Source organism: Balaenoptera physalus, assembly GCF_965194825.1.
Source record: "Balaenoptera physalus genome assembly, chromosome: 12".
Lineage (NCBI taxonomy): Eukaryota > Metazoa > Chordata > Mammalia > Artiodactyla > Balaenopteridae > Balaenoptera > Balaenoptera physalus.
This window is the reverse complement of record NC_138897.1, coordinates 78,319,788-78,331,946: the sequence shown is the minus strand read 5'-3', so window position 1 is coordinate 78,331,946 and position 12,159 is coordinate 78,319,788. Positions and strand designations below refer to the sequence as shown.

At 47.7% G+C, this 12,159-nt stretch overlaps 1 protein-coding gene across 2 annotated transcripts in view; it reads right to left on the bottom strand.

Moving 5' to 3' along the window:
- Positions 1 to 12,159, bottom strand: part of ACACB (acetyl-CoA carboxylase beta) — a 105,648-nt gene that overhangs the window by 29,524 nt on the left and 63,965 nt on the right. For both annotated transcript variants that reach the window (XM_082417365.1, XM_082417366.1), the window contains 8 exons: positions 10,899 to 11,012; positions 10,622 to 10,735; positions 9,952 to 10,041; positions 6,815 to 6,933; positions 4,572 to 4,709; positions 3,663 to 3,762; positions 3,467 to 3,574; positions 206 to 262 (listed from right to left, as the gene is read on the bottom strand). In XM_082417365.1, the coding sequence (XP_082273491.1) occupies positions 206 to 262; positions 3,467 to 3,574; positions 3,663 to 3,762; positions 4,572 to 4,709; positions 6,815 to 6,933; positions 9,952 to 10,041; positions 10,622 to 10,735; positions 10,899 to 11,012 (840 nt within the window). The remainder of the gene's footprint in view (positions 1 to 205; positions 263 to 3,466; positions 3,575 to 3,662; positions 3,763 to 4,571; positions 4,710 to 6,814; positions 6,934 to 9,951; positions 10,042 to 10,621; positions 10,736 to 10,898; positions 11,013 to 12,159) is intronic.

The window sequence follows — 12,159 nt, the reverse complement described above, 5'->3', positions numbered from 1 at the left end:
CAAGCAAGGCTCATTTAAATATTTATAGACCTGTTTTGTGATTTTTAACCCTAACCCAGTCCACTTCTAGAATGAATCATTTGGAAAGCCATCTCTTCTCTAGGGACTGATTTTTTCCACCCCAATCTACAGAGTAAGCATCAAATAAATGGCACCAAGTCTTGAAGAATGCGAAAACCTCAGATGTGTTGAGAATCAGACTGACCTCTTGGGCAATCAGGAATGTAATTCTTCGGAGTCCATACTCCACAAGGATGTTTTTCTGTATTAAAAACCAAAAACACCGTGGGATCATATTTGGCCACAAAAAGGAATGATATATTTTACCACCCGGATCAATCTTGAAAGCATGCCGAGTCAAAGAGGCCAGTCCCCAAAGACCTCATAGTGTATGAAATTCCATTTATCCCATTTATAGGAAATACCCAGAATAGGCCAATCCATAGAGACAGAAAGTAGATTAGTGGTTGCCTAGGGCAGGGGAAAGGGTTTTGGGTTGAGGGAAAATGGGGTGACTGCTAATGGGTATTTTGGTGGAAGTGGTGAAAATGTTCTAAAACATAATGATCATAATGATGGCTACACAACTCTATGAATACATAGTAGTCCCTCCTTATCCATGAGCAATACGTTCCGAAATCCCCAGTGGATGCCTGGAACCACGGATAGTACCAAACCCTATACATACTATGTTTTTTCCTATATATACATACTTATGATAAAGTTTAATTTATAGATTAGGCACAGTAAGAGATTAACAATAATTATAACAAAACAGAACAATTATAGCCATATGCTGTAATAAAAGTTATGTGAATGTGGGCTCTCAAGATATTTTCCTGTACAAATTTAATGCCTTTTCCGTCTTAACTAGGTACTTATCACTCACTGTGGCCGTAATGTCTGCAATTTAGGGTGTGACAGCAAAACTAGCACGCGTTTCTTTTTTCCTCCTTCACAGTTTCATGGATAGAAGACTTGGTTTCACCATAGATCTTAGCAACTCAGCATACATTTTTTTTTCCTTCCTTATTAAGTCAAGAATTTTCACCTTTTCACTTAAAGGGAGCACTTGACAGCTTCTCTTCGGCCTGTCCGAGTTGCCAGCATCACTTGTGCTTTGGGGGCATAATTAAGTAAAATAAGGGTGACTTAACATGAGTACTGCAATACCATGACAGCTGATGGGATAACCGAGCTGACTACTAAGTGACTAACGGGCGGCTATGCTTGGACAGAGGGATGATTCACATCCGGGCAGGACAGAGCAGGACGGCATGAAATTTCATCACACTACGCAGAATGGCACACAACTTAAAACTTACAAACTGCTTAAACTTAAAAATTTCTGGAATTTTCCATTTAATATTTTCAGACTGCGGTGGACTGTGGGAAAGTGAGATTGCAGAAAACAAAACTGCAGAAAAGGGGATTACTGTACTAATAAGCACTGAATTGTACACTTTAAATGGGGGAATGGTGTGCTAAGTGAATTATATTCAGTAAAGCTATTTATATATATATATATATATATATATATATATACATATATATTACATATATATATATCTTAACATTTCATGAACTCTTTAATGAAATTGGTGGGATGGGGCACTGCTGTATTTTTTTTAAAAAAAAGATGACAAGCTGAATAAAAAAGCCTGACACAAAAAGTACAAACCATATGCTTTAGTTTATACAAAACTCTAAAATAGACAAAACTAATCTCTACTATTAGAAGTCAGGATACTGGTTGGTTATCTCTGGCGGGGGAGATGTAGTGATGGGAAGAGGCTCAAGAAGGGGCCAGAACATTCATTTCTTGATCTGAATGTTGGTCACACTTGGGAATTCCCTGTGAAAATTCATCAGGCTGTACATTAATGATTTGTGCACTTCTGTGTACATTCGACTTCAGTCAGAAATTACCCAAGAAAAGTACTAAACTGTTTTTAGTTGTTCCCTAAATGAAATAAATACTATTATGTATAGTTCTCTGGGGAAAGGAAAAAAACCCAGAAGACCAGAAAATAAGGATATTTTTAAATTTCTCCATGTGATAAGGAAAATTATTAGGAGAAATGAATAGTCTTAGCCCATTTCAGAAAGAGGCAAGGAGACATAATCAAAAAAACACTTAACAGAATGCAGGTTGCAAAGAAAACAGGATAAATTGGAAAATGAAGAGGATTCTACTGGGAGCCTGATTACTGTTCTCAATTAAAGGTGTGCTTGAACGTACAGGTGTGTGTATGTGTCTGCAAATGTGCACGTATGTATCTGCTTAGTGCAAAAATTTTTAAATAATATAGAAATATGTAACATTAAAATGTCTCCCACTCCCCTGGTAGGTGTATATTCTGCTAACTTTCCTCTCTTTGGTATGCTGTATATAAACACTTATTTGTACAGAGACACATACGTTTAATCTTTTCTAGCTCATGCACATCCTCCTGGGTCGATATGTAGAGAACTGTCTCCTTCCCACACACAGCCACGTTGCCCCCCATAGCACGGCTGTTCCCAGGTGATTCTGACACCCCTTCACTGCCCCCTCGGGGAAGAACCACCAAGTATCTTGAGCATCGTCTGATTTGGTTAGGGGGCAGGCAAACTGCCAACAGCTCAAACGTTGCCTTATCTAAGCCATGGATGCCAAGCTCAAAGTCCAGTAAGGACATCAGCTATGTTAAGAAACAGGCTAGAGGGAAATATACCAGGATTCTCACAGTCACTGCCCTGGATGGTGGGGCAAGCTTTTCAGATCTGTCTGCCCCTTAAAAATTTTCTACAATGTACATCATTACACTGTTGATTAATCAATCACATAAGGCTAAGTACATCACTAACAATAATGTCCCTAAGCTTTCATGGCATCATCCGTGCGTTATTCACCCAACACCTCCTGCCTAGGAAGCACCAGGCCAGGTCCTCTGAGGGACGCCAAGTCAGAGGAGGTAAGAGGTGTCCCTCCCACCAGAATAACATGGGGGATACAACACATATACAGATAAATACACTAAAAAGCAACAGCCAAAAATTTCCAAGTGTTCTTAAAGTTGAGACCAAGTCAGGAGGGTAAAGAGCTAACAGCTATAGTGTGCCTGGCAGATTTGATTAATTTATGAGCTTAAGTATCCCATCTTACAGATGGGAAAACTTAAGGATCAGAGAGATAAAGTAACCTGCTGGAGGTCACACAGCACCTGCCCCATAGTTCTACTACCTACACTTGCCAAGCTGCTCCACATCTGTTTGCAGCTGGGGTCATTAAGCATATGTAACAGCTGTCCCTACTGCTGGGTAAGAATCCATGCCGGCAATGGCCACCACATGTTTATAAAACCAACCCACAGTTATATGCATACATGGTTGTTTATGTAAGTGACTTGGGCACATGGACGCCTCACCAAGACAGCCCCTCCTCCTTCTCCAGGGACCCAGAAGCAGAGGCTGCCCAGCGTACCTTGGACTGAACGAATGTCCGGAAAATGGGCACCAGCTGCTCATCCTCCGGGTAGTCTGCACACTGGATGGCCACGTTCAGGATGTGGATCGGCTCTTCTCGGAGGCTCTGGGAGAGAAAACCAAGGGTAGGCAGTAGAAGGGCCCAGGGCCCCAGCCCGCCCCCTCCTCGGCTTGCTCCCTGCTCAGACACTCACCTTGCTGTCATCCTCGGAGTACAGGGAAGTACGGGCCTTGCTGAAGAGAGGGATGTCCTTGGGCACGTTGGCAAAGCAGGAAATGACCTCATCAAAGTTCCTGGGGGCACGGGGCAGAGAGGGAGGGCTGAGGGGCCGCTGCCCCACAAGGTGATAGGTCAGGCCCGACCCTCACTCTTTCCCAACCACCACTCTGCAAGCACATCCGAATCTGTGCAGAATTTCTGTGGTTCCTGATAGGTCCAAGGCACCATCGATGGGGTTCTTCCCAAAAGGGAAGAATGAACCTATGTGATTTGAGATGGTGAATAAAAGAAATGATTCCCAACAGTTTTGGGGCCATGGCTGGGGTCCCCCTTTTACTGGCTGGTAGACCCTTGCAACCTCATCTCACCCCTCCGAGTCAACTGAGGATAACAAAAGTAACCACTACACCTCCCAAGGCTGTTGTGAACATATAAGATAATCCAAGCATGATGCATAATATACAGGACCAAGTTGAAAAAAGGGCAACGATGATGACATTTTTGAGCATGCTATTTACATATTAACTATAGTTTAAATACAATATTTTATATGTATTATCTCATTTAATTTTCCTTGTGACCCTACGAAGTAAGCCCTTCTCTTATGCCCATTATACAGATGAGAAAACGAAGGTACAGAGAGAAATCATTTGTTCAGAGTCTTATAGTCAGAAAGCAGTGCAGAGCCAGAATTCAAAAGCAGGAGGTGCTGACACAAAAGTCCACACTTTTGATGATATTATTATTCTGTAATTATTAGCTCCTTGTGCCATGTGTCTGGGCCACCCCCACCTGTGTGTGCAATGAATGGGTGGGGGTCAGGGGAAGCTCACTCAACCCCTGTGCATGGGGTGTTCTGGGGAGACTGAGCCACACTGGGTACCTGGTGAAATCCTCGAATCTCTGGAAGGCAACCATGGCCCCCATCCGCTGGGACTTGGGGGAGAAGCCACTGTCCATGAAGAGCTCCTTGCTGTGCCTCAGCAGTTCCGGGTTGGTGATGCTGATGGGTACGGCCATCCTGCAGAGGGGTGGGAAGTGGGGGGTGAGGCAGCCATCCGTGGATCTAGCCCCAAGAGCTGTTCCTGCCCTGGAAGCTTCGGTGAGCCAGCGCCACATTAGAGCCTTCTGAAAGAGGGGGGCTTAGAATCAGGGTGGAAGGGACGGGGTAGAGCGACAGGGGTTGGGGAGTCTCATCTGATTCCTCAGGACCTGGTATAGAGCAAGAGCTCCACACATGAATGAATAATGACTGAATGGTACGTGCATGCATGCAAGTCCAGTTCCAACATGGTCGCCTGATAAATCCATAGTAGTGACTCAGCCACAGAGTAAGAATGCACCCAGCGCCGATTTCTCCTGGAGAGCCCCAGCCCCCAGCGGCTGGTGAAGGGCCAGCCTTGGTTCTGAAAGACATTCCAGGCCTCTGCTCCCCTAACCCCTCCCCTCCATCAAACCCGCCCTACAGACAGGGCCAGAAACCAAAACTGACCCCCAGGCCAGCAGCCCACTGGAGTTTAGGTGGCCACTGCCCCCAGGACTGTCTGCACACCAGGGGCAAATCCAAATGGGCCCCCGGGTAGTTAGGATGGGGCCCTGGAATCAAGCAAAGGAGGGGCTGCTCATCAGATGGGGGCAGAAAAGAGTCAACAGAGCAGGCCTGAGGTTGCTCTCCTGAACAAGAGACCTACTTGCAAGGCTGGCCCTTGGCTGGCGTCCAGGAACTCGGGGTTGCCCCCATTCCCTAAATGATGTGGGAAGCTCACTGTGCCCACGTTGTTTGTACAGTGTGGTTTATGCTGAGCTTTCCTTCTGGACACCAGCTACTTTTCTGGAACTAGGACAACAGCCCCTCAGGCATGGCTGTGTTCTTGAGTTCCCCCGCTCTGGCCATGCTCAGCGCCCCTTGGGCCTGGACCTAAGTCCTGCTGGCCTCTCGCCTGACCTCCCCTCTGGCCTCACGACCCAATTCACAATGTGCCTGGCTCTACAGACACAGGTGTGGAGGGTCCAGCCAGGCCCTGCTGGGCAGTGAGACCTCACCCCTCGACCTTCCCAGAGGCCTGCAAGAGCAGAGCTGTGTTGGCAGTTGAGGCCACAGGTCCCAAGTAAGCTCCTGGCCCTCCCAGCCGACAGCAATGGCAAGGGCCTGAGACAGTCAGGGAAGCCCTCTAGGGTCCTCAACGTCTCCCTGGCTGATAATAACACCCTGTGTCTATACTGAGGGTCACAACCAATAACCTGGACACCCGTGTAGGTTCTTCCAAGAAACAAGGTGTGAGTGACCCCCGGCCTTCAGAGGGCGGCCCCCCTTTCCTAACGGGGTTGAACTGCTGTGACAATGAAATCCAAAGGGAAAGAATTCCTCCTCAGGTGCGGACAAGTTCAAAAGTTCCTACACCACCCCTCCCACAGACCCCCAAAATGATTCCAGGCCCCCGAAGAGTCAGTCTCCTTTTCTCTCAATTGGGCAAATGTCACAATTTTTTTTTTGGTGGGGGGGGAATAAGTCTGAATGAAATAGAGTGTGGAAGCACTCAGCATAGGGCCTGACCCACGTCATGCCATCGGACAGTAATAACAGTATCGGTCATGATCTTCAAAGGGACCCTTAATATTCATCAACTTTCTGCATGCCAGGCACAGTCTTAAATGCTGTCTTTGCCTTATTTCATTTACTTTTCATCATGGTCTTGGACAACTCTGTCCAATAGAACTTTCTGCAGTACCGGAATGTTCTAGAACATTCTGCAGTGACGGAATGTTCTAGAACATCACAACGTCCAACATGGCAGCCACAAGCCACATGTGAGCTTGTGGCTAGTGCACACTTTAAATGCAGCTGGTATGACGACCAAGGAACTGAATTTTTAATTTAATTTTAATGCATTTTAACTTCGATATCCCACAGGTGGGCAGTGGCTACCGGAGGTTAGCACTGGGTTATCTCCATTTTACAGACGAGAGAACAAAGATGGGGGGAGACGCCAGGGTGGGGAAGTGGTGAGCCTGACGTCTTCCCAGCAGTTCCCAGACATCCTTGCTGGGTCCCTCCAGAAACACGGCTACAGTGGTCAGGGAGAAAAGAAGCACAAGCTGGCCCCCCAGGTGGGTACCACTCTGTACCGGTTTGGGTGGGAGGAGGGCAGCATGAACTGGAATTCCACCACGCAGGTGCTGTCCGGGAGCTGCCGGTGCTGCAGGCTGGTTAACTCATAGGCGATGTAGCCCCTCCGCACATAAACCTAACGAAACAGAAGCACAGCTGACGGAGTGCCCTCAACACCTGAGAAAACTCAGGCTGAAGGGTCCCAGAAACGATCTTGAAATATGATCCCTAAAGTGGTAGCTAACAGCATATTTGCTCACTCTTCAGGATGCTACTTTCTCTGCAAAGGACCAGATAGTAAATATTTCAAGCTTTTGTGGAATATATTTTTATCACAACTACTCAATTCTGCTGTTGTAGGGACTTCCCTGGTGGTCCAGTGGTCAAGACTCCATGCTTCCACTACAGGGGGCACACGTTCGTGCCACTGACAATACGTAAATGAGTGGGCGTGGCTGTGTTCCAATAAAACTTTATTTACAAAACCAGGCAGTGGGCCAGATGTGGCCCACGGACTATAGTTTGCTGACTCCTGCTCTAGAGTAACACTGTCCAACAGAAATATAACACAGGCCACGTAGGCAATTTTAAATCAATTTCAGATTTTCCAGTTGATACTTAAAAAAAGGCAACAGGTTAAATATAATTTTAATAATATATTTCATGTCATCCCCAATACCTAAAACATTATCATTTCAACATGTAATCAATTAAAAAAAATTAAGATATTTTAAATTCTTTCTCCATACTGAGTCTCTGGAAGCCAGTGTGTATCTTACACTTCAAGCACAGCTCAATCAGACTGGCCACACTGCAAGTGCTCAAAAGCCATGCATGGCCAGTGGCTGCCATATTGGACCACACAGTTCTAGAGTCTAAGCATTGGGAATTTTTTTAATTGAATAGGGAAGCCAGGGACTGTGCAGCAAAAGTTAACACAGCAGGCCTAATTGCTATCCTTTGAAAGGCCTGCTTGCAAGGCTGGCCTTTTGCTAGCACCTAAGAACTCAGATTTAGGGAGGATTCCCACCATTCCCAGATAAGAACGGTTGATGTTGCCTAAACTATGCAAACAGTATGATTTATGTTGAACATGTGTTTTCTTCCTGGGAGTTTAGAATTTTGGTATGTGTCAGGCAGAGAGTGCCTATGTGACCAGCCCCCAATAAAACTGTGGGTGCTAAGTCTCTAATGAGCTTCTGTGGTAGACAACTTTTACATGTGTTGCCATAATTTGTTTGTCAAGGAATTAAAAGTGCCTGGAGGACCACTGGAAGCTTGCGTGTGGTGTCCTCTGGCCTTCACCCCATGAGCCCTTGCCCTCTGCTGACTGTGCTTTGTATCCTTTTGCTGTAATAAATCACAACTGTGAGCACATCTATATGCTGAGTCCTGGGAGTCTTCCTAGAGAATCAGTGACCCTGGGCGTGGTCTGGGAGCACCAGACACATTTTAAGCAGGGACAAAACTCTACACAACTCAAGAGGCCAAGTGAAAACCTTATGTTTACAATGCTCATCTCGAGTCATGAAGAAAAGGTTGGATTCTATTCAATAAAAGTGCCCAACAAAGTGATGGAATGTGTAAAGAAAGCATCCTAGAAAAATCACTAACAGAAATAAATGGGATTCAGCACTTTATTAAGTGGGGAAGGTGGGCTGCTGCTTTCTATCTGACTTAGGATCCCTAGACTTAGGACCCCCTAAATAGGACAGGTGTTTGGATGATGGGTGACAATGGTGATCAATACTCACATCTGATGCTGACTCATCCTGTGAGGTCAGCATTACTATCCCTATCTAAAGTGCAAGAATCTAAGAGTCCAGAGAAGGAAAGCAACTTGCCAGAGGTCACACAGCTTGGACCTCTGCATACGCCGCCGACTGGAATCTCTCTGCTTCTCCCTCCCGCCAATTCCTACTTGCTCTTCAGACGCTTTCATGTCACTTTCTCATCAAAACCTGAGTCGAACCTCCTGGTAAAGTTAAGTACTGCTGTGCAATTCTCATCACGGCCTGCATTTTCCCTTTGTGGCCCTATCACATGTATAATTAAAGAAATACTGAGTGTGTGTCTCTCCCCAGCCAGAGAAGCTCCACTAAGGCAGAGACTATGGTTATTCTCTAATGTATCCCCAGCAAGTGGAATACAGTAGGTCTCAATAATTACTGGTGAAAATTGAAGACAGGGGGAAAACACTTGGTAGCTACTTAAGAGTTGTATTAGGTCTCACTGCTGCGAACAAAGAGTGGGACCTGGAGGGGTTCTTGGAGTTGAAACCAGGGGAGGGGTAAAAACTGCAGGCCCAGAGACAGTGGCTGTAACATGCTTACAAGCCCAAAATGGTCTCCATGGAGACCCAGTCAACCTTCTGGCGTCAGGATGGGTGACCTATGGGGTCTAAAAGATGGCAGAAGAGTGGGGACCACAGGGGACTGAGACTCCCAGTTCAGAGGGTAAAGAAATGAGGAGAAATCACCAGGGGAAGACAGTCAAGTTGAAAACACCCATCATCTCATAACTCCTTGAAAGGATTCTGAAAGAGCAGATGAAACGTCGTGATGTCCTGAAATTAACCGAACACCTCTCAGCCCCTGAATTCAGGACGACCAGAGTGGGAACAGACAACCTGGCTCTAATCCAGGTTTCGCCACTGCTCATGTTCATCTCTGCCTGACACACAGGGAGGTCACCTTAAGCTGTCACCTAGGCTCCTTCCGGCTCTCATAGTTCCAAGTGGAAAAGTCTTTCAAAGGCATCTAAGGCAGGTGAGTCGGAAAGTTTGGATGAAGTGCCTCAGACTTGGCCCTTGGGGGTTCATATTTAACTGTGCCTGGTCCGGAGGAGGCTGGAATGGCACACAAGATAGCAGGGGTTACCAGCAAGGACTCTGGACTAAGACAGACCTAATGTGAATCCTGGTTTTGCTACTTCCTAGCTGTGTGACGTTGAGCAAGTTGCTTCACCTCTCTGAGCCTCCGTTCCCTTCTCCGTGAGACAGGTGTAAGTAACAGGACCTACCTTGTAGAGAGAATGATAAGATCACGTTTGCCAGGAACGTGGCCCAGGGTCAGGCGTGTGGCAGGCGGGCAGTGGATGTTAGGACCGGCATGGTCAGTACTGGTGCTGTTAGGGGGGCCTCTCTCCTACTTACCTCCAAGGATGCCATGCAGACGACTTTGTTAGCATGATAGAAGAAAGTGGGCAGGACGTCAAATATGGTCGTTTCTGAGAGTATTAATTTCTACAGGAAATGGAAAGGGGAAAAAGAAGGAAACGGGAATGTTAACAAGTTCTAACCAGCAGTCAGGTAAGCAGGAGGGATGGGGGCAGGGAAGGAGGCTGGTCGTGTTGTTATCACGAAACGTTGCCCATTTCCCAGGCCCACGAGATCCGAACATGGAGGCAGCTCTGGGGTGACTGCTCCCAGGGCCCCCAGCTCCAGATGTGGAGGGGGTGCCTGGAAGCCTGTGAATGAGGCAGATTTAGGGGGTGGGGGAGCCCTGGGAAGATGAAGCCATGACCCAACCATGTGAGTGCTCCCAGCTTCCTATAAGTTCCATCACACATGAATTTTTAACATCACACCTCCTGGGAGAGTCTTGCTGCCTGAGGCTCTGTCCATCCTGCAGGACTCAACCTCTCCCAGAGCCTCCCCTGGGCAGCCCTGGCCACACTGGACTAAACCACTGGAGTTGGCAACTGTGCCCTGCACCCGAGTTCCAGCCCATTGAGGGAAGGGGGAGCCCACTTGCCCACCCCCAGGCCCCACCTGGGTCACGGTGTGTGCTCTGTGCCAAGTGGATGGATGGAGATGGCCTCACCTTGAGGTTTTCCGGGCAGAACTGGTGGCCATACATGTCAATGGCAGACAGGAAAATGGACTCCACCTGGTTGTGCCTCAGCTCATAGGAGGGGAGGTGGGAGGCAATCAGGACCTGCAGGGGGAGGGGACAGAGGGGCTGGGTGAGCCATCCTCATGGGGAGGAGCCAAGGGGCGGGTCCTGCAGCAGAGGGGACACGCACGGTGGGGGCCGCGAGTGGGGAAGGACGGCACCCTATGACCTCATGCACAGTGGGGACCACGGCTGGCGACCCTACCTGCCTGGCTCTGAGGGCCACCTTGCAGTGCTTGCTTTTGCTCAGCTGAGTGAGCTCGCTGAGGATGGAGGTCAGCTCATCTGACAGGGAAGGGTCTGGGCCACAGAGCTCGTCCTTTGGGGGAGAGAAACAAAATCCAAATGGCTCTCTGTTCTACCAGAAGGAAACAGGCCAGCACTCACCCTTGGCCAGGGGGGTGGGGGTGTGGCTGCCCCCGCAAACCTGCACAGCGTGATACACATACCCTTAGCCACTCTCCACCAAGGACCTCCCTATTCATTCACTCTCCCATTCATCCACCCCAAAACATGCCCTAAATTCCTGGCATGAAGAAAAAGACAACAAAGTCTCTGCCTGCATCACTATTAATGGCCAGCACTTATCAGGTACTTACTATGGCCAGGCAAGCAGCTAGACCCTTTCCACTCATTTCCTCAAATGCCCCCAACCCACTGACAAGTTACTATATGATTCCCATTTTACAGATGAGGAAACTGAGGCTCGGAGAGGCAACGTGCCTTGCCCCAAAGCTACCAAGCACATGCAAGGCAGAGCCAGATTTGAACCCAGGGCTCTCCTGTCCCTATGGCCTCTCCCTCTTTCCTCTAAACATTGTTGCCTGACTTATGGAGCTCAGTTTCAGAGAAGAGGGATGAGGGGAAATAGAGGCAGGTATGAACAAAGAGTAAGGGCCACATGGGAGGCTTTGGTGAGGGTGTGTAAGCTACCCTCCAGGAGCCCTGGTGTGAGGGGAGCATCTAGGGCCTGGAGAGGTCAAGGGAGGCTTCCTGCAAGAGAGAAGATCTAGAGGTGGAACTTGCAGAAGAGGGAGGGATGAGGGTTCCTATGTGCATCCCTCCTCTCTGCTTCTGAACAAGGGACCTTTCTGCTGGAGACCAGGGCCGCATGCGACTGGTCTCTGCAACTCCTCTTACGCCCTAAATGCAAGAAGGGCTTGGTAACGGCTCAGAGCTTATACTCCCTCAATACCCACAAAGGCAGAACAACGAATGCTGGGAATCTGAATGCCTGCGCATCACACCCCCCTTCCTTGCACCAGGCTGTTCTCCAAGTGGCCACCAGATGGTGGGGCCAGGGGTCATTCTTTTCCGCATCTGCTTCTGCATTTTCCTAATTAGAATGAGCCCACACTGTTTTCACAATCAGAAAAAAAATTTTTTTAACATATTAATATTTCACACTTGTACACAAACACATAGCATGTCAGTGGTGAAGAAATCTCGTGGGAAATTATTCTAAA